Here is a 22,097-nt window from a genome sequence, read left to right on the forward strand (position 1 = left end):
CTGCGATCAAGACTATCCTACCATCGGGACATTAAGAACTGTAATATCTTATGTTTTGCCGAGTCGTGGCTGAATGACGACATCGATATCATACAGCTTTTCAAATGGTAATGCTCACCTGAGGAAGAGTATCTCATGATAAGCTGTAGACCACACTATTTACCAAGAGATTTTCATCTATATTTTTCGTAGCTGTCTATTTGCCACCATAAACCGATGCTGGCACTAAGACCGCACTCAATGAGCTGTATGCGGCCATAAGCAAACAAGAAAATACTCATCCAGATACGGCGATCTTAGTGGCCGGGGACTTTAATGCAGGGAAACTTAAATCAGTTTTCCTAATTTCTACAAGCATGTCACATGTGCCACCAGAGGGAAAAAAAAAGAAATTAAGATAAATCTACATTAAAACTAATTTTAGCAGACTAGAATATGTTCCGGGATTCTTCCGAAGGCATTGAGGAGTACACCACATCAGTCACTGGCTTCATCAATAATTGCATCGATGATGATGTCTCCACAGTGGGGTACATACCCCAACCAGAAACCATGGATTACAGGCAACATCCGCATCAAGCTGAAGGGTAGAGCAGCAGCCTTCAAGGAGCGGGACTCTAACCTGGACGCTTATAGGTTAATCCCACTATGCCCTTCGACGAGTGTGGCAGGGCATTGATGTGGCAGGGCATTGAAACTTTTAAGGACTAAAAAGGGAAGCACAGCCGCGAGCTGCCCAGTTACACAAGCCTACCAGATGAGCTAAATGACTTCTATGCGCGCGTCGAGGCAAGCAACAGTGAAGCATGCATGAGAGCACCAGCTGCTCTGGACGACTGTGTGATCAAGCTCTCCATGGTCGATGTGAGTAAGACTTTTAAACAGGTCAACATTCACAAGGCCGCAGGGCCAGACGGATTACCGGGATGTGTATTCCGAGTATGCGCTAACCAACTGGCAAGTGTCTTCACTGACATTTTCAACCTGTCACTGACCGAGTCTGTAATACCAACATGTTTCAAGCCGACCACCATAGTCCCTGTGCCCAAGAACCCCAAGGTAACCTGCATAAATGACCACCGACCCATTGCACTCAAGTCTGGAGCCATGAAGTGCTTTCAAAGGCTGGTCATGGCTCACAACACCATTATCCCAGAAACTCCTAGTTTGCATACCGCCCCAACAGATGACGCGATCTCTATTGCATTCCACACTGCCCGTTCCCAACTAGAAAAAAGGAACACCTATGTGAGAACCTATTCATTGACTATAGCTCAGCGTTCAACACCATAGTGCCCTCAAAGCTCATCACTAACGTAAGGACCCTGGGACTAAACACTTCCCTCTGCAACTGGATCCTGGCCTTCCTGATGGGCACCCCCAGGTGGTAAGGCTAGTTAACAACACATCTGCCACGCTGATCTTCAACACAGGGGCCCCTCAGGGGTGTGTTCCCAGTCCACACCTGTAATCCCTGTTCACCCATGACTGCATGGCCAAGCATGACTCCAACACCATCATTAAGTTTGCCGACGATCCAACAGTGGTAGGCCTGATCACCAACAGCCTATAGGGGGGAGGCCAGAGACCTGGCATGTGGTGCCAGGATAACAACCTCTCCCTCACTGTGATCAAGACAAAGGAGATGATCGTGAACTACAGGGTTGTAGTGGAGCAGGTTGAGAACTTCAAGTTCCTTGGTGTCCACATCACCAACAAACTATCATGGTCCAAACACTAAGTGAGTCATGAAGAGGGCACGACAATGCCTATTCCCCCTCGGGAGGCTAAAAAGATTTGGCATGGGTCCACATATAATCAAAAAGTTCTAAAGTTGTACCATCGAGAACTGGTTGCATCACCGCCTGGTATGGCAGCTGCTCTGCATCTGACCGCAAGGAACTACAGAGGGTAGTGCGTACGGCCCAGTACATGACTTGGGCCAAGTATCCTGCCATCCAGGACCTATATCCCAGGCGGTGTTAGAGGAAGGCCCTAAAAATTGCCAAAGACTCCAGCCACCCTAGTCATGGACTGTTCTTTCTGCTAGCGCACGGCAAGTCTAGGTCCAAAAGGCTTCTTAACAGCTCTTACGCCCAAGCCATAAGACTCCTGAACATCTAATCAAATGGCTACCCAGACCAGTCAAAAGTTTGGACAGACCTACTCATTCAAGGGTTTTTCTTTATTTCTACTATTTTTCTACATCAGAACTATGAAATAACAGATAGGGAATCAAGTAGTATCCAGAAAAGTACCCTTGATAAAGAGCCCTGATGGAGTTGGGTCCCCCAAAAGAATGCCCCAGATTTATTGAGAAGATGTTGTTACTAAAGCATCTGTATCTTCCAAGATATGTCTCCCTGGAACAAGCGGTTCTTCAAACTGCTCAAAGTTTTTTTTCTCTTCTGTGAAGTGCATGCTGCACTGCTCAGAATTTCTCTAGATACAGTTGAGAGTTATTTTGCTGTTCCAGAGGAGCCTTCAACCAAACTCCATCATCCTGGACTGAGGCTAAGAAGCCAAGAACAAAACAATTCCGTCAGGTTTTTCTATTCCCTTAGCTTTTTTTCTCTTTTTATTTTTTATTTTGATCTGCTTTTATGTAGGTCAGTTTAATCAAACTTTCTTCCTACTGACATAACAATACCTTCAGCTTGATGTAATAGTCCTCTCTGCAGCCTGGAACAATACCTCCCTCCTGGCTTACTGGCTGTACTAGCTAGCCTCTGACCCCTTTCTCTGTTTCTCTTTCTCTCTCTTTCTCTCAGTGAGAGCCGAGAGCCTGCCTATATATAACAGAGTAATACTGAAGTCAAACTGCCATACATGGCTTTGCTTTGGGAGGCTCCAGATGTAACATTTTCCTGGTTGCAATTTGGTTCCTTCCACACTCCCTTTCTCTTCTTCTCCCTCTCTGTTTGCCCTCTTTTTTGGATGATGATCCATATTTTTGACGTGCCCCACATTAAACAATGCCTGGAAAATGATATGCTATAAACATATGACTAACAGACACAACTACAAGAGAGAGAGAAAAAAAAACCTTTGTATATTGTATACATATCCCACTGGGTACGCCACGTCATTTCAAAGTGGATAATATTTGACAGCAAAGTTCAAATGGGAATACAATGTCAGATATTTTGTTTATTTATACAACAGATTCATGTGTTATCACGGTGCTTGGTCAGAACCAAATGACCTGGATTGGAGTTGAGATTACATTAAAAGTACATGGTGCAAGTTATCAATGCCGTTTGAGATTCTGCACAGATTATTACAACAATTGTGAAGAACTCCATAGACCTGCAACGACCTATGCATGCTATCTTGAACATGCACGCTTTATATGATTCATAAGAAGAAATGCATAGTTAGACAGTAGCCTCAATGTGGCTTTGAATGTGTTCATCATTTTAAGGTTGAATGTTACATTAGTTTGAAAGAGATGTATCTTCTGCTTGGACAGTTCCATCTGTGCCACTGGCTGTAATTCCAGTTTGTCTACAAAAAAATATTTATATGTTGAATTCATGTCTCCATCTCAACCAAAAATCGAAGTTAAATAATATGACTAAATCAAATCAACTTAAAATGCACTTTAAATAAAGTTTGATTTGATTTAGTCCCATTCTTTAACTTGTATTTTTGTTTGAGATGGATTTGTGTATGTTTACCATGATGACATAATCCTGTGGTTTAAATTTTACCCCCAAAACAACAGTTTACATTGATGACTTTTTCAAACCTAATGTATTTTTCACATAGATTCCATGTCACAAAACATTGACAAATTACATTGAGTCAACCAGTTTGTACCCAGTGGGAAGCTTTTTCATTTATCGTTGGCAACAAGCCTGAGGACGACTGTGAGAACCAAATATATTTTGAAGAGGGGAAAAGGGGGAGTGAACAGATGTGTAAATGTTTTTATTTGGAATAAATATCTTGATGTCAAATACAATAAAAAAATTGCCAGCGTAGACAAACCCTCCCCCAAAAAAACATGAAAAAGTATTTACAATACTTATTTTGCGCAAAGCGGAATGGATGTATACATAGTATACAAAGACAGCCCATGCAAGGACATGACATTGCACTCTTTTGCTGTACAAAGTGCAAAAGATAAATGACAAATAAAATATTCCAAGTAATACAGGAACCATCGTGTAGATGGACAATGTGGTCCCTCTGAAGAACCAAAACAAGAAGCATATAATGGATTACAGGGGGTTTCATTAACTGTGTACAAAGAACAGCTTGCCTCTTGCCTTAGGGCTCCGGCTGTGGACAGGATGGAACAGAGAGCTCCAACAGAACACACATTCTGTCACAGTCTCAGAAGTATTAGTAGGACATTTTTCTATACCACTTTGATGATTTAATTTCGATGATAATAACTTGGCTATGGCAACTAAGCCAAACACGTTGACAGGATTTCAGAAGCTGCACCGCTGGCTCAACAATTGGAATGATAGGGGCAACAATGAACACACAATCAAACCCAGTGATAAAGATGAGTACATGCTTGCTATGTCCTAGTACAAGCTCAAATACTGCATCTATACTAACACACTACTTGGAAGAATGCATGCCCGACACCCACTGCTTAATTCCTTGTGGTGTGCCAGTGCAGATATTGGAACACACTGTCTGTCCATGTGCATGTGTGGAGGGGATGGTGGGGAAAGGGAGAATGAAAGGGAGAAGGTATCTGCAAGTTAGCATTTTGTTGGATGGTGTACACGGAGTGTACAAAACATCATGAACACCTGCTCTTTCCATGACATAGACTGGCCAGGTGAATCTAGGTGAAAGCTATGATCCCTTATTGATTTCACTTGTTAAATCCACTTCAATCCGTGTAGGAGGGAGAATCAAACAGGCTGAGTCAACATCGGTCTCTGCTAAACTGAGCTGAACAACGTGGTAACGGCCGGTGGGGCGCAGCCTAACTTAGTGTGGCGCTGGGCGCAGCCTAACGTAGAGGATGATGACATCGCTGAAAGCTCTCTCTCTCTCGCTAACACACTGGTGTGGTGGTGACAGAGTGCAGACTACTACAGAGGCGTCGGTAGCGAGTTTCCTTTTTTCTGTCCCAGTTCGCTTCTAGGGACTGACTACACTACTGTATGGGGCTTTTTCTAAAGCAGCCAATAGGACGATTTTTGCATCTATTTCTGTAACAGTTTTCGTTACTCAAGTTCTGCTGTCTGTCAAAGTTCTGTAGAAAGTTAATGTCTTATGCCGCATCCAAGGACAGGTTTATTTCTGCTCTTCTGTATTGTTTGCAAGAGGAACACAAGGGAAACAGATATGATATCCCCATTGCACTACCCCTTTTTGTCATTGCTAAAAAAATGTGTAGGCATATTTTCATGTCGTGGAGGAGCAGAACACCATAGGAAAACAATTATTTTCATGGATCACGGAACAGACATTCTATCATCACATTCTATGCTTACCAAATTAATTCCTAATAAGAACATGTTAATTCTAGAACCAGGTGTGGAATAATTATCATGATACTGTATGAACCAGGTGTGGAATAATTACCATGATACTGTATCTACTGGTAATATCCGGTGCAATAATACTCTACAATACTCTGTATAGTACAACCATTTCTCCTGATTCTTATTCTACCTCTGGACGTAAAGGGGATACAATAAGTATTTTTGCAGTATAAAGTATTCTCATGCAGTACAAGGGCATTATGATCTTGGTCCAGTTAGCAGATGGTTTTTCCATACTGTATGTTTTCTTAAAATTTTCCCACAATGTCTGGCTTCAGGATAAGTAGGTGAGAAAGCTGTGTGGACAGTTGGCTCGCGAGCAACTTAGAGTTCTGCTATGTCCCACAGAACCTGAACTTTACAACACCAGAAAGGGACAAGATCGTGCATTGGTTCCAGATTCATCAGGTCAACTGGATGGATTGCTGGCATATGGACACTCTAGAATACAATCTAGAATACATTGGGATTGTAACAAAAAATACAAACAACACCAACTGTTTCTGTAATATTGGCTCTTCAAAAATGTTTCCGGTAACCAACTAACCAATGACCTAAAGATTACAGCACAGTTCCCTCTCAGTCTCTCTGTCTTTCCAACAACATTCTTCATTCTTCACATTTGTCCCATTTTGCAGGCAGATGCCAGATACACCAGAAACAAAAATCATTATTGGGATTGTTTATTCTTGTTGGTTTTGTCTTTGTCAAATGTATTTTTGAAAAACACACCAGTCCATTGAGGAGGGATAGTACTTGTAGACTAGGAGGCAACAAAAGGAGGGTTCATGGTGTGTTAACAGGGCTTTAGGTGACAGAAGTCCAGTTCCTGTGGCTTGCGTTTCCCCGCACTGCAGTGGTCCCGGGGCAGCTGCAACCCCGTCTGCGTGGTACAGCGCAGCGGCCGCCTCTTGAAGCCTTTCCCGCAACTCCTGGAGCAGGGCGACCACTCCCCAATCTCCCACACCGGACAAGGGTCCCCACACACTCTGGTAGCAGAGGGCCTCACGATGGAGTCACAGTCCAGCCCTGGCTCTCCGTCCTGCGCCAGGCACTGCACCAGCCTCCCTTGCACCCCTCTCCCACACGTCACCGAACACTCGTCCCACATGGCCGCGGACCACTTACCTGGAATGGGTCCCTCAATACTGTATGAGGACTTCTTCAGGAGATCCCCTCCTTCTCCTCCCTTCTGCCCCCCGCCCACGTCCTCCGCTAGAACACTGTTATGTGACCTCGCCCGTTCCTCTTTCTTCTTGTCCTTGCTCTCGCGGGCCAGGTAGAAGGAGTAGCGGATGCGGGGAGGGGTCATTTGACCGACAGACAGGACCTCCACAGTGAGGGCCTCGCGGAGCGGCTTCACAGCCAGCAAGGTCTCTGCCAGGCCGGCCGTACCGCTGTACCTCAGCAGGCTACCCTTCACGATGATGTCCCTCTCCACGGCAGAAACCACATAGTTCCCGTTAAGCAGGTACTGGCCCTGGCTGTTCTTCACCGCCAGGTAGTTGTCATCACTCACCAGGCCCTTGTAGCCGCGCTGCCGTACGTCTATGTTGGATGCCCCCACCGGAAGCATAACCACAAAGTTGTAACCGTGTCTTTGGGGGAAAATAGAATACATTCATAAATCAGTAAAACCACTGTTATTAAACAGTTACAGTAATGTTAACAAAACCATTCCTTTTACATGGAATTCATCCAATCCATTCCTGTTATAGGAATTTGTGTCACTTGTAAACAATGACGACTTCCATGCATTACAAGATGGTTCTCTAAACACCTATGAGAAATTGCATAAATGGTCCGAGAACTCACATGGGTTTGGTGAAGAGTCCTGACACCTTCTTGCAGCTCTTGTTGTCACCTCCACAGGTGCCACACTTGTCAAACTTCTTGTTGGAGCCCAGTTTGCCGTCACAACCAGCCTTGATACACTTCCCCTGGACACATACTGCTGAGGAGTCTGGAGAACATGGGGTCCCATCCACCACCTGGGATATAGAGATAGATATATTTCATTACTCAACAAATGTTATGCAACATCAATAGCGGCAGGTAGCCTAGTGTTTTGAGCGTTGGACTAGTAACCGAAAGGTTGCAAGATCAAATCCCTGAGTTGACAATGTAAAAATCTGTTGTTCTGCCCCAGTTAACCCACTTAACTGAATTGCCTAGTTAAATAAAGCTAAAATAATAAATAAATAAAATTAAGTTCTGGGCTCTGAGATTTGTGTTCATAACATACACAAACTATATATGCAAAATATCACACCTGAGGGGTATTTAACAAAACAGGTTTGAGGAGTTAGCGAGGTAACTTTGGTCAACTCAGGATAACTGGTCATACGAAAGTGGAAAACCTTTTAGCCAGGTAAATTTCTATGCCCACGAATTCTTCAGAACTAACCTGCACCGGGCAGGCTAACTCCCGTAAAACTTACCCTGAGTGAAATGACTGAGCCGCGAGTTGAGGACCAAATGCAATCAGATTCTGTCCCTGTTGCAAAGATTGCGACATCATCCCCTTCATTTGAGGAAGACGACTGATTAAATACTGCATTATTCAATTGTTTTTTTGCGTGTTAAAAAAAACAGTAAGGTTAAAATATCACATTGCACATTTAGTAAGAACACGATTAATTTAAAACGTCACGCAACGTAACCCTTTTGTTAACCCTTTTGTTATGACTTAATAAAGAAATAAAAAATATCGATAGGAGTGGGGGAAAAAATGTTTGTGTGTTGATAAATAAGCATACCAAAGCACACAAAAGACGGCATTAACAATAAGTAAAAAATAAAAAGTCTATTTCACACCATCAAAAAAATCATTTTGATTTCGGCACAAATGAAAATGTAGCACTGACTCGCACATGGATTGATATTTCAGCATTGTCTCAATGAAGATTTTGTTGTTCGACTTGCCAAGTGCGACATGCACGTGCAGTTAAACGCCTGCTAGAGTTAGCGGCAGGCGGACGAGCAATATCCACTGTCATAGTATGGATGAAGCCTGAGCTGGAAAGCGAAGCTAACTGAAGCTGGTTAGCTTTAGAATACCCTAAGTAGATGTAGCTTGTTTTGTGGGATACCCCTCTGTTCTGTCCTACTGTGATCATTTTAGACACGCTTAGACTGTGCAAAATATGTAGTTTACATACAGCCTTTATAGTTGGTTCTCACAACCTGAACATGACCCTACTAACGCATGATCAGCCTGTCTGGAGTGGAAGCAGTCGACCAGGTCAGTATGCTCAACAGTCTGTGTCGGCAGAGTCGGGACCATGGTGAAATATGGAGCTGATAACTCAACATAGTGTCTGTGAGTACTGCCTCAACTGAACTCAACACTTTTTCCCATTAATCTTGTTGTCATAAGGTTCCATGACTTTGTCCACACAGGGCATCTGAACACACAAAATACATGTAGATGATTTTCATAACATTTTGGGTGTTTTATTTAACTTTTGCACACCTGTGGTGTTCCTAGTCAAAAATGACCGATCATTATAAATGAATGGGTGAGACTCCAATTACTGTATAAAATTGAGTGGCAACCCCAACGGGAACTTTTCCCCAATAGAATCTTTCTGCCACGGGAACCACACCTGTTGGCATTCTCACAAACATTCACAAAATTGTTTCAATAATATATAGAACTTTTCTCGCAGCTCTGGTATATGAAACCTTTTTGAGGCCTTGCTCACAATTCATTCTGTGGCAGCACAATGACCAAACGATATACTGAATGTGAGGCTCTTGATCATATATTTGATCATGACACTGGTGAGGAGGAGAGAGGCCTTGTTAAACTTTGACACAAAGTAGTCTGTGATAAATAGCACAATATGTTTCATCTGAGTATTTGTTAGAGTCAAAATAATCCATACATTATGCTTTTTTTACTCAAAAACGAGTTGTGTGAGCTTAGGTCAATGAGGCCTACAGGCCTTGTAATGTTCACAAGAACTTAAGTTGATAAAAAGATCTAACACAACATTAGGTGATAACATTAGCTATAATGGGGTGGTCATTTTGGAATGAAACGAACACAACAGGAGTGTTAAATAAACACTTGTTCTCAGAAACTCTGTTCCAGTATTGACCAGTAAGAGCTCTTACCCCTTCATGTCTCTCTGCATATCTGCCCCTGCTCTGAAAGCCTGATAGTGTGATGGCAATGTGAAGTGGAGTTTGTGGACTGTGGAACCCGCAACTCCATGCCGTGACTGAGGCTCCTGGACTGTCTCACTCCACACCACTCTATCTGAACAAGATAAGCCTTGTCTCCATGCCCTCCCTTCTCTCTCTACATTCCCTCCTCATTCCTTTCTTCTTAGACGCTGCTCTCTTGTGTGGGTGTGTGTGTGTGGGGGGGCTTTAGTAATTCTGGACAAAAACATATCTCAGGTGGTCTGGACATGTGTAGGAGAGGTCTTCACGGATATACCCTAACCCGATTACCCGAGATCCGACACGATATTCGATAGTAGGTAGGTCAGATATTCTGTAGTTGACCCTTGGATCCCGGGTTGGATCACGCTCGGTCGCCAGGGATTTCGGATCTGTCTGACAATATGTGAAATACCGACCAGATCCAAAACTGTATTTGAAGAAGAAAATATCCTGATGAAAATAAATATTCCCCATGAATCACATTTGCTACACATGGCAGTTGTCAAAATCATGAATCTCTATCCTCTGCCTGTCTGCCTCTTTCTCTGACTGGCTTGATCTCTCGCTGTAGCGGACATGCTACATTGTTTCAACTGGGCCCTCCCAAGGGGGAAGTGTTCAGGTAGCATATTCCATGATGTTTCCACTGGAGATATGAGATCAGCAATATGTTGCTATTTCATACCAAGGCGCAGTGGTTACTTATGCCTATCGAGAAGGAGAGTGTTGGAAAGATCTTTCAAACCCAGTGAGGAACTACTGCTTAAATTTACACACAGGCCAGGTACTTTTATGCGTGCTCAAGCAAAAAATGACCTGGTCCTGTCGGTGTCAGTGGGAATTTAATGGATCCGATTCCATTTGGATTGCAATTTCTGGATCCGAGAAGACCTCCAATGTGTAGTGCTTAACAATGCTGCTTCTAGCACACGTACCATGTCTTCATGGTTTCAAATGTGCCTGTTGCTAACCTTAGGTTTGAGGGTATAGAATAGAATAAAATAGAATAGGAAGGTGGCTGCTAACTAACCTTGGGTGCAAGGACGTAGAAGTATCCGGTGCCGTTGGCCCTGCAAATGAGCTTGCACTTGTCCTTGGGGGAGACCCCGGAGTACTTGGGGACCCAGACCACCGAGGGGGTAAGCCGGTTGGTGTTGAGGCTGAACCCGTTAAACGCCTCACACTGCTCCTCGCGGTAGCTTTTACCTAAGACAGGGAGAGAGAGGTCAGATGTTAGAGGTGAGGACCAACTATACAGTCATGTTGATTTAATGTGTACTGTCCCAGTAAAACTAAATGTAACAAAGTAAAAGTAATAGAGTAAAGTAGTTATAGGTTTTGAGAGATGACCTGGCAGGGATCACCTCTCTTGGAGCAAGGTACAACATGTTGCCATGGTCCGGAAGAAGTGGAGTGAGCTCATTGACCTTACAAAATGTCCCAAAGGGAATAGAGAGGATTAAGTAATTAAATATAGGTCTTGGGCCGACTCTTACCTGTGTCAGAGCAGGGGTTCAGGCTACAGGAGCGGTACTTGACCCGGACCCCTTGGCAGTATTTGCCCCCGTTGGAGGGCACTGGGTTGTTACACTCCCTCTTGGCCAGTTGGACACCCCCACCACACGTACGGGAGCAGGAGCCAAACGAACCCCACCTCCCCCACCGCCCGTCCACCTGGGGTGAGGTTATAACAGGTTATTATACGGCTATAACAGTTATTAAAGTGTTATTACATGGTTCTTATAAGCGATATGACAACATGGCCTATGTCAGTGGCCAATGCTCCAGCGTGAGTAAAAGACCTAAATAAGTATGTTTGACAACATGGGGCTTGCGTCATTCACACCACAGTGGAAGGGCATTCACATCTCTACTGACATGACATATCTCACACTGGTGTGAGAATTGCTTGAAAGCTTGAAGTGTTTGAAGTGTGTTGACGAGTGTTGGACGAGCGAGTGTGTGTGTGTGTGTGTGCATGTGCATATCTCACAGCCTTACCTTTGTCTTGTGTATATCCATCTTATCCATGCAGACGCCCCTCATACACAACTTTCCATCCCCACAGGCGGTGCCATCAGCCCAGGGGAAGTGACGTGTCTGACACACCAGCTGGCCCCGGGACTTCCCTGTACACCAGAGCCGACCACAGGGTGGCTGCATGAAGGGACAGGGCTTGGAGCCATCTCCGAAGGCCAGCTCACACTGCCGGTCCAGGCTGTAGGAGGATCCAGGGAGGACTTCAGGCAGGGCCAGAGGCTTCAGGGGCTGATCCAGCAGACACTCACCTAGTGAACAGAGAGTGAGAAATACAGGCCATGAGTTACACAGCTACACCAACAGAAGTTTTTTACTCCAACTCTTAGTAAGGCTGAGCTTACTGTATTTCAAGTGTCTTCAATTCAAGTGTTTAACTGCTGTTTTAACTGCTGTTTTATTTTTCTGCAGTGAAACACTTTGCACGTGAGGATTAGGATTTTCAAATGTTTGTGTGAGTGGGTACGTGTGTATCTCTGCGTGTGTGCACGTGTGTGCAGATTAAACAAGTGCACAGCCTCTCAGCCAGTCACCCAGTCGTGACCCTGTGACGTCGACCCCTTTGAAGACGGCGCTTCAGAAACTGCTGATGGTTCATTACACGTAGCTGTTAAAGACCAAACACACACACACACACACACAGGAGGTGGTACGTCTACCTCCTAAAACATACACACACAATTTCTTGACTCGACCATGTCTAGTTTAACCCATTAGTGTGCTGTTCCATAGACGTCTGCCTAGTGTCACACACACACACAAGCACACAGACATGCACACACACATGTGAACACACAGACATATACAGAGACATATGACCACTCACACACACACACACACACACACACACACACACACACGCACAAACAGATATATGCAAATTCATTGACTTAAGGCTAGGGTTGCAAAGGGTCGGAATCTTTCTGGTGAAATAGTAGCTTACAGCAAAGTGTGTTTAAATTATTTCTAACTTGTTAACAATTTCTGCTAGTTAGTTATTGCTACCGTGTGGGTTTTAGCTTGCTAACTGAGGAGTGTGCTAACTGCTAACTGAGGAGTGTGTTCATTCACCTGTTTCCATACATTCCATTCATTTTAAAACATTTATCTTACAAAGCAGTTGTTTAATCTAACTTCTGAACTGTTTATCTATACATGGAATTGTATTTGTTGTTTTTTTTACTCATTTTTTTCTAATCTTTACAGGAAAATCCACAGGCACTATCTGATTGATGTGTGGAGATATTTCACTGCAGCTTATGTAGAAGGAAAAGCTGTGTACATTTGCAAATACTGTGCCAAATCATATGTGAAGAATGCAACAAAGATGCAGAATCATCTGGTGAAGTGCATAAAGTTCCCTCAGCGCTTACAACAAGCAACCTCTGACAAAAGTCCCTCTACTTATATTTGAGGGGGAAATGATGAATCAGACACCTTATCGATAGCAACAGCTCATGGTCCTCCTGGAATCAGATATTTTTTGACTCAATGGAGGAATGTAGTCAGAGAAATGCTGATGAATGTCTTGCTCGCGATGTGTATGCAACTGGTTCACCTCTGATACTCACAGGCAATGTGTATTGGAAGAGATTTCTGAATGTTCTTCGCCCAGCATACACCCCTCCAACCAGACATGCTTTATCCACTCATTTACTGACTTCAACAGAGTTCAAGTGAAGGTCAAGCAAATCATAGAGAAAGCAAACTATATTGCATTCATCTCTGATAGGTGGTTGAATGTTCGTGGGCAAGGAATAATTAACTACATCATCTCCACCCCTCAACCATTATTCTACAAGAGCACAGACACAAGGTACAACAGACACACCGGTCTCTATATAGCAGATGAGCTGAAGGCAGTCATCAATGACCTTGGACCACAGAAGGTATTTGCACAGGTGACAGACAATGCTGCGAACATGAAGGCTGCTTGGTCTAAAGAGGAGGAGTCCTACCCTCACATCATACCCATTGGCTGTGCTGCTCATGTATTGAATCTGCTCCTCAAGAACATCATGGCACTGAAAACAATGGATACACTCTACAAGAGAACCAAGGAAATAATTAAGTATGTGAAGGGTCATCAAGAGCAGCAATCAACCTCACTAAGCAAAGTGAGATAAATAAGAGCACCACATTGAAGCTTCCCAGCAACACCCATTGGGGTGGTGTTGTCATCACGTTTGACATGATCTCCTGGAGGGGAAAGAGTCTCTCCAAGAAATGGCCATATCACAGTCTGCCGATATGGACAGCCCCATCAAGGGGATCCTCCTGGATGATATATTTTGGGAGAGAGTGGTAAGCAGCCTGAAACTCCTGAAACCTATAGCAGTAGCCATTGCACGGATTGAGGGAGACAATGCCATCACGTCTGGTGTTCAGACTCTACTTGCAGATGTAAGAGAAGAAATCCATACTGCCCTGCCCACTTCACTGTTGCTCCAAGCAGAGGACACTGCTGTTCTGAAATACATAAAAAAGCGTGACGACTTCTAACTGAAGCCCATATACGCCACAGCGTACATGTTGGACCCCAAGTATACTGGCTAAAGCATCCTGTCTGGTGCAGAGATCAACAAGGCCTATGGTGTCATCACTACCGTGTCTCGCCACCTTTGCCTGGATAAGGGCAAGGTTCTTGGCAGTCTGGCGAAGTACACTTCCAAACAAGGGCTTTGGGATGGAGATGCAATATGGCAGTCGTGCCAACATATCTCATCAGCCACCTGGTGGAAGGGACTTTATGGATCTGAAGCTCTTTCCCCTGTGGCCTCCATCATCCCCCAAATCCCACCAACATCAGTCGCCTCAGAGCACAACTGGTTCTTGTTTGGGAACACACACAACAAAGCACGCAACAGGCTGACCAACACAAGGGTTGAACAATTGGTGGCCATCCAGGCAAATTTGAGGCTTTTTGAGCCTGACAATGAGCGATCCTCAACAAAGTTGGAAAGTGACAGTGAAGATGAGGCCTCAGAGTCTGATGTTCAAGAGGTGAACATTGAGGAGGTCCAGGGAGAAGACATGAAAGTCTGAGAGGAAAACAACCAAAGTTTTTGTTTCTAAATTATCATTTTACAGATGTATGTTGAAAACATTTTTGGGAGATGCGATGGATCATTGGAGATCATTCAATATTCCCTTTATTTATTTATTTATTTATTTATTTATATTTTCTTTTGTTGTTCAGTGAAATCATCCCACGTGTGAAGAGTCAACTAATTTAATTAAAGTCCAATTCGTAACTAAATCGTTTTTTTTCTTTCTATTGGAAGCATTTATCATTTGCAATTATGTCAACTTATGATAATGTAAAAGGTTTATGTTTCTGTCTCCATGTGATATGGTAAATATATCCAATGCAAAAAAAATCTAAATTTAAATGGTATTAATATTAATGTGCATATATTTCCATTAATTCCTATATATTCCCGTTAATTCCCACGGAATCTTTCCACCTCTGAATATTCCCCAAAATGTGCAACCCTACCTAAGACAGCACACCTGAGTGACAAAAGCCCTGCAGAGTGGAGTTACGATAAGAAGAAGAAGCACAGAGCAGAGGGTCTAGCTGTTTCCAGGAAAAGTCTAATAATAATTCAGGTTTGACAGGCCTGTGTTACACAACATCAAAAGGCCAGACTGAATTGGAAGCATCGGACGGTCTGTGACTTAGCACTCAGTGAGACTCTCCTAACTTCTCAATACACTCAAATCTAACTTTATTTGTCACATGCTTCGTAAACAAAAGGGGCATACTAACAGTGAAAGGCTTACTTACAGGACCTTCCAAACAATGCATATATATATATATATACAGTGCCTTGCGAAAGTATTTGGCCCCCTTGAACTTTGCGACCTTTTGCCACATTTCAGGCTTCAAACATAAAGATATAAAACTGTATTTTTTGTGAAAAATCAACAACAAGTGGGACACAATCATGAAGTGGAACGACATTTATTGGAAATTTCAAACTTTTTTAACAAATCAAAAACTGAAAAATTGGGCGTGCAAAATTATTCAGCCCCTTTACTTTCAGTGCAGCAAACTCTCTCCAGAAGTTCAGTGAGGATCTCTGAATGATCCAATGTTGACCTAAATGACTAATAATGATAAATACAATCCACCTGTGTGTAATCAAGTCTCCGTATAAATGCACCTGCACTGTGATAGTCTCAGAGGTCCGTTAAAAGCACCAAGAGCATCATGAAGAACAAGGAACACACCAGGCAGGTCCGAGATACTGTTGTGAAGAAGTTTAAAGCCGGATTTGGATACAAAAAGATTTCCCAAGCTTTAAACATCCCAAGGAGCACTGTGCAAGCGATAATATTGAAATGGAAGGAGTATCAGACCACTGCAAATCTACCAAGACCTGGCCGTCCCTCTAAACTTTCAGCTCATACAAGGAGAAGACTGATCAGAGATGCAGCCAAGAGGCCCATGATCACTCTGGATGAACTGCAGAGATCTACAGCTGAGGTGGGAGACTCTGTCCATAGGGCAACAATCAGTCGTATATTGCACAAATCTGGCCTTTATGGAAGAGTGGCAAGAAGAAAGCCATTTCTTAAAGATATCCATAAAAAGTGTTGTTTAAAGTTTGCTACACGCCACCTGGGAGACACACCAAACATGTGGAAGAAGGTGCTCTGGTCAGATGAAACCAAGATTGAACTTTTTGGCAACAATGCAAAACGTTATGTTTGGCGTAAAAGCAACACAGCTCATCACCCTGAACACACCATATACCCACTGTCAAACATGGTGGTGGCATCATCATGGTTTGGGCCTGCTTTTCTTCAGCAGGGACAGGGAAGATGGTTAAAATTGATGGGAAGATGGATGGAGCCAAATACAGGACCATTCTGGAAGAAAACCTGATGGAGTCTGCAAAAGACCTGAGACTGGGACGGAGATTTGTCTTCCAACAAGACAATGATCCAAAACATAAAGCAAAATCTACAATGGAATGGTTAAAAAATAAACATATCCAGGTGTTAGAATGGCCAAGTCAAAGTCCAGACCTGAATCCAATCGAGAATCTGTGGAAAGAACTGGAAACTGCTGTTCACAAATGCTCTCCATCCAACCTCACTGAGCTCGAGCTGTTTTGCAAGGAGGAATGGGAAAAAAATTCAGTCTCTCGATGTGCAAAACTGATAAAGACATACCCCAAGCGACTTACAGCTGTAATCGCAGCAAAAGGTGGCGCTACAAAGTATTAACTTAAGGGGGCTGAATAATTTTGCACGCCCAATTTTTCAGTTTTTGAATTGTTAAAAAAGTTTGAAATATCCAATAAATGTCGTTCCACTTCATGATTGTGTCCCACTTGATGTTGATTCTTCACAAAAAATACAGTTTTCTATCTTTATGTTTGAAGCCTGAAATGTGGCAAAAGGTCACAAAGTTCAAGGGGGCCGAATACTTTCGCAAGGCACTGTATATATATATATATATATATATATATATATATATATATATATATATATATATATACATTATCATTCAAAAGTTTGGACACACCTACTCATTCAACGCTTTTTCTTTATTTCACTATTTTCTACATTGTAGAATAATAGTGAAGACATCAAAACAATGAAATAACACATATGGAATCATGTAGTAACCAAAAAAGTGTTAAACAAAGGTTATAAAGTAGTCGCTAGCCTTTCTTGATAATTCCTGCAATACAGCCTGTTCAGAACTTTGGTGAAGGTTTGAACCAGTTTGGAAGTGTTTTATTTCATTCTCTTCAGCCATTTTCTTTGGCCAAATGAAGTTCCAAATGCAATGTTGTGTTTGCTGTGATATTTTCCCTTTAGCAATAACTTGACTTATGATATTACATTACCTTATGTTTAGAAATGGTTTTGACAGTTTGGTGTGGTGTGATAAGAAGGCAGTGTGCACTGGCACTCTAACTGTCTATGACAGTAGAACTTGAGGAAGAACATTTTAGGCCTACCAAAGATTCTCCTATAATCTAACATACAATGCTTATCTTTATTAAATTTTTTTAGGATAAAACATTTACGAATTAGCCTCCTATGTCTATATCTGTATAGCAGACGCAGTAGCCTATCTGACAAGGATAAATAAATGCATGTCGGTGTCATAGCATGCCACTGGCATATCTGTATCTCTCTCTCTGGGGCTAGGCCTAAGCATCTCTTCCTTTTACATTTTATTTTAAAATATTAATATTATAGAGTGGATGCATAAGTCTATAGGCCTATATGCATGCAATTCTCTGATGCATTTTGTGCTCAAATCTAACAGCTGAACCGTTAGGTGGACAATAATTATTTTAGGAAAGTAAAACTCAATAAAACCATATGCAATAGTTTTGCATATGCTACACATCGAAAATCAAAACATATAGAATAGTGTTTTTGTAATTTGTTGTAGGCTGTTTTTAAGGACATGTAAATCATTTGGTGTTCATGGCTGGCTGAAGGACTGGACCAAGGTGCAGCATGGTAAGCGTATATTTTCTCTTTATTAAAAATGACGCCGACAAAACAAAGAACAAAACCAAACCGTGAAGCTTTGGGCTACGTGCCCTGAACAAAGTCAAAGTTAACTTCCCACAAAACAGATGGGGGATAAGGGTACCTAAGTATGGTTCTCAATCAGAGACAACGATAGACAGCTGTCCCTGATTGAGAACCATACCAGGCCAATACATAGAAATACAAAACATAGAAAAAAGGACATAGAATTTTTATTTTACCTTTATTTAACTAGGCAAGTCAGTTAAGAACAAATTCTTATTTTCAATGATGGCCTAGTAACAGTGGGTTAACTGCCTTGTTCAGGGGCAGAACAACAGATTTGTACCTTGTCAGCTTGGGGATTTGAACTTGCAACCTTTCTGATACTAGTCCAATACTCAAACCACTAGGCTACCCTGCCACGCCTAGAATGCCCACCCTAGTCACACCCTGGCCTAACCAAAATAGAGAATAAAAAGTCTATATGGCCAGGGCGTACCAGGCCAATAGCCCTAGGCTTTTGATGCCACTGGCTGCGTGTGTGGACGCCCTAATGGCACATTGGCACATAGATGACCAATACATTTGTCAAATGTCCGATCAATGAAAATCGTCACTTGTCCAGCGTTTCTGTTAGGTAATAGCCGGCTTTTGGACGATAAAAACAATAGAAAAGGTGATAAATAAAATTAGCACTGGTCAATTGTCCGGGAGAAGAAGAAAAAATCACATTGCAAAATAATCATTTTTAGCCTATTCATTGATGGATGGAAAAACCAGTCAATACATTTGACCGGTCATGCTTATCGGTCTATGGGTTAATTTGCATAATTTTGTGGAATAAAATTGGCACGCACAGTGGTTCCTCCATTAAAAGTTGTGTCATACTGCAGCACACCTTGCTGCAGCATTCTATGGCACGTTATTTAATTACATTGGTAACCCGTTTATAAAAGCAATAAGGCACCTCGGGGGTTTGTGATATATAGCCAATATACCACGGCTAAGGGCTTTTGAGTCCACCCCCCACCCTTAAATATCCCCCACTACACCACTGGCTTAAATAGCCCCCGCTATCCATACATTTTTTTCTTCTTCACCTGGGGATCATCTGTTTTACAAAAAGTGCACTCTCCTACATACATGAGTGCGCTGGTATTACCATTTCTGTCTTTTCAGCATCACCAACCTGTCACGCAATTAAGGCCTAGGTCCACTGCGCAAACATGTCTATAATAGATATAAAGACTGCAGGAATTAATGTTTCAAGAAAGGAGTGTGTATATTTGGCCTGGCAAAGTGGTTGTATGCGCTTATTAAATGGAGGCTGATAATTATGTGTTTTTTGCTCCGCTGGTCTCGGCTGACTGAGTACAAATGTCTCTGACAGGACAAGACCGAGACACTAAAAATGTGGTCTCAAGAACGGTCACAGTCTCCAGTAATTACAACACTGCCTAGACCTACTGATTGTATGAATTTGGGTTCTATTGTCCAACATGTGTCCCAGTGTCTGCTGGGGTCTTTGACAACTTTTAGGACCTTTCTGGACCCTTTCTGGACCCTCTATTTCTGAAACTATCCGCCGCCATTGTCGCAACCCCTATTACCAGCCTGTTCAACCTCTCTTTCATATCGTCTGAGATCCCCAAGGATTGGAAAGCTGCCGCAGTCATCCCCCTCTTCAAAGGGGGAGACACCTTGGACCCAAACTGTTACAGACCTATATCCATTCTGCCTTGCCTATCTAAGGTTTTCGAAAGCCAAGTCAACAAACAGGTCACTGACCATCTCGAATCCCACCGTACCTTCTCTGCTATGCAATCTGGTTTCCGAGCCGGTCACGGGTGCACCTCAGCCACACTCAAGGTACTAAACGACATCATAACCGCCATCGATAAAAGACAGTACTGTGCAGCCGTCTTCATCGACCTTGCCAAGGCTTTCGACTCTGTCAATCACCATATTCTTATCGGCAGACTCAGTAGCCTCGGTTTTTCGGATGACTGCCTTGCCTGGTTCACCAATTACTTTGCAGACAGAGTTCAGTGTGTCAAATCGGAGGGCATGCTGTCCGGTCCTCTGGCAGTCTCTATGGGGGTGCCACAGGGTTCAATTCTCGGGCCGACTATTTTCTCTGTGATGTTGCTCTTGCTGCGGGCGATTCCCTGATCCACCTCTACGCAGACGACACCATTCTATATACTTTCGGCCCGTCATTGGACACTGTGCTATCTAACCTCCAAACGAGCTTCAATGCCATACAACACTCCTTCCGTGGCCTCCAACTGCTCTTAAACGCTAGTAAAACCAAATGCATGCTTTTCAACCGATCGCTGCCTGCACCCGCTTGCCCGACTAGCATCACCACACTGGATGGTTCCGACCTTGAATATGTGGACACCTATAAGTACCTAGGTGTCTGGCTAGACTGCAAACTCTCCTTCCAGACCCATATCAAACATCTCCAATCGAAAATCAAATCAAGAGTCGGCTTTCTATTCCGTAACAAAGCCTCCTTCACTCACGCTGCCAAGCTTACCCTAGTAAAACTGACTATCCTACCGATCCTCGACTTCGGCGATGTCATCTACAAAATTGCTTCCAAACACTCTTCTCAGCAAACTGGATGCAGTTTATCACAGTGCCATCCATTTTGTCACTAAAGCACCTTATACTACCCACCACTGCGACTTGTATGCTCTAGTCGGCTGGCCCTCGCTACATATTCGTCGCAAGACCCACTGGCTCCAGGTCGTCTACAAGGCCATGCTAGGTAAAGCTCCGCCTTATCTCAGTTCACTGGTCACGATGGCAACACCCATCCGTAGCACGCGCTCAAGCAGGTGTATCTCACTGATCATCCCTAAAGCCAACACCTCATTCAGCCGCCTTTCGTACCAGTACTCTGCTGCCTGTGACTGGAACGAATTGCAAAAATCTCTGAAGTTGGAGACCTTTATCTCCCTCACCAACTTCAAACATCAGCTATCTGAGCAGCTAACCGATCGCTGCAGCTGTACATAATCTATTGGTAAATAGCCCACCCATTTTCACCTACCTCATCCCCACAGTTTTTATTTATTTACTTTTCTGCTCTTTTGCACACCAATATCTCTACCTGTACATGATCATTTATCAATCCAGTGTTAATCTGCAATATTGTAATTATTCGCCTACCTCCTCATGCCTTTTGCACACATTGTATATAGACTCCCCTTTTTTTCTACTGTGTTATTGACTTGTTAATTGTTTACTCCATGTGTAACTCTGTGTTGTCTGTTCACACTGCTATGCTTTATCTTGGCCAGGTCGCAGTTGTAAATGAGAACTTGTTCTCAACTAGCCTACCTGGTTAAATAAAGGTGAAATAAAAAAATAAAAAAATAAAAATTCTCCACTGCCTGGTATAGAGGTCCTTGAAGGTCTTAACCTGCTCCACTACAGCCCAGGCGATGTGGATGGGGGCATGATCAGCCCTCCGTTTCCTGTAGTCCACGATCAGCGCTCTTGTCTTGCTGACATTTTTTTTTTACCTTTAACTAGGCAAGGAGAGGTAAGGTTCTCCTGATACCACACTTCCAGGTCACTGACCTCCTCCTTATTGTCTCTTCATCTTTGGTGATCAGAGCTATCACCGTTGTGTAGTCATCATCAGTAAACTTAATGATGGTGTTGAAGTCATGCATGGCCACGCAGTCATGGGTCAACATGGAGTACAGGAGGTGACTAAACACGCACCCCTGAGGAGCCCATGTGTTGAGGGTCAGTGTGGCGGTTGTGCTGTTGTGCTGTTGCCTACACTCATCACCTGCGGGCGGCCTGTCAGGAAGTCCAGGATCAAGTTGCAGAGGG

The 22,097-nt window shown here is 43.2% G+C and overlaps 1 protein-coding gene across 1 annotated transcript in view; it reads right to left on the reverse strand.

Annotated features, from left to right (window-relative positions):
• Positions 1-3,916: 3,916 nt before the first annotated feature.
• adamts15a (ADAM metallopeptidase with thrombospondin type 1 motif, 15a) overlaps positions 3,917-22,097 on the reverse strand; it is a 29,795-nt gene continuing 11,614 nt past the window's right edge. Inside the window, exons 4-8 of the mRNA XM_064980746.1 lie at positions 11,697-11,983; positions 11,192-11,369; positions 10,726-10,901; positions 7,335-7,510; positions 3,917-7,117 (exon numbers count right to left, since the gene is read on the reverse strand). Of these exons, the coding sequence (XP_064836818.1) occupies positions 6,316-7,117; positions 7,335-7,510; positions 10,726-10,901; positions 11,192-11,369; positions 11,697-11,983 (1,619 nt within the window). The 3' untranslated portion in view covers positions 3,917-6,315. The remainder of the gene's footprint in view (positions 7,118-7,334; positions 7,511-10,725; positions 10,902-11,191; positions 11,370-11,696; positions 11,984-22,097) is intronic.

The sequence above is a fragment of the Oncorhynchus masou genome, chromosome 12 (assembly GCF_036934945.1).
Source record: "Oncorhynchus masou masou isolate Uvic2021 chromosome 12, UVic_Omas_1.1, whole genome shotgun sequence".
NCBI lineage: Eukaryota > Metazoa > Chordata > Actinopteri > Salmoniformes > Salmonidae > Oncorhynchus > Oncorhynchus masou.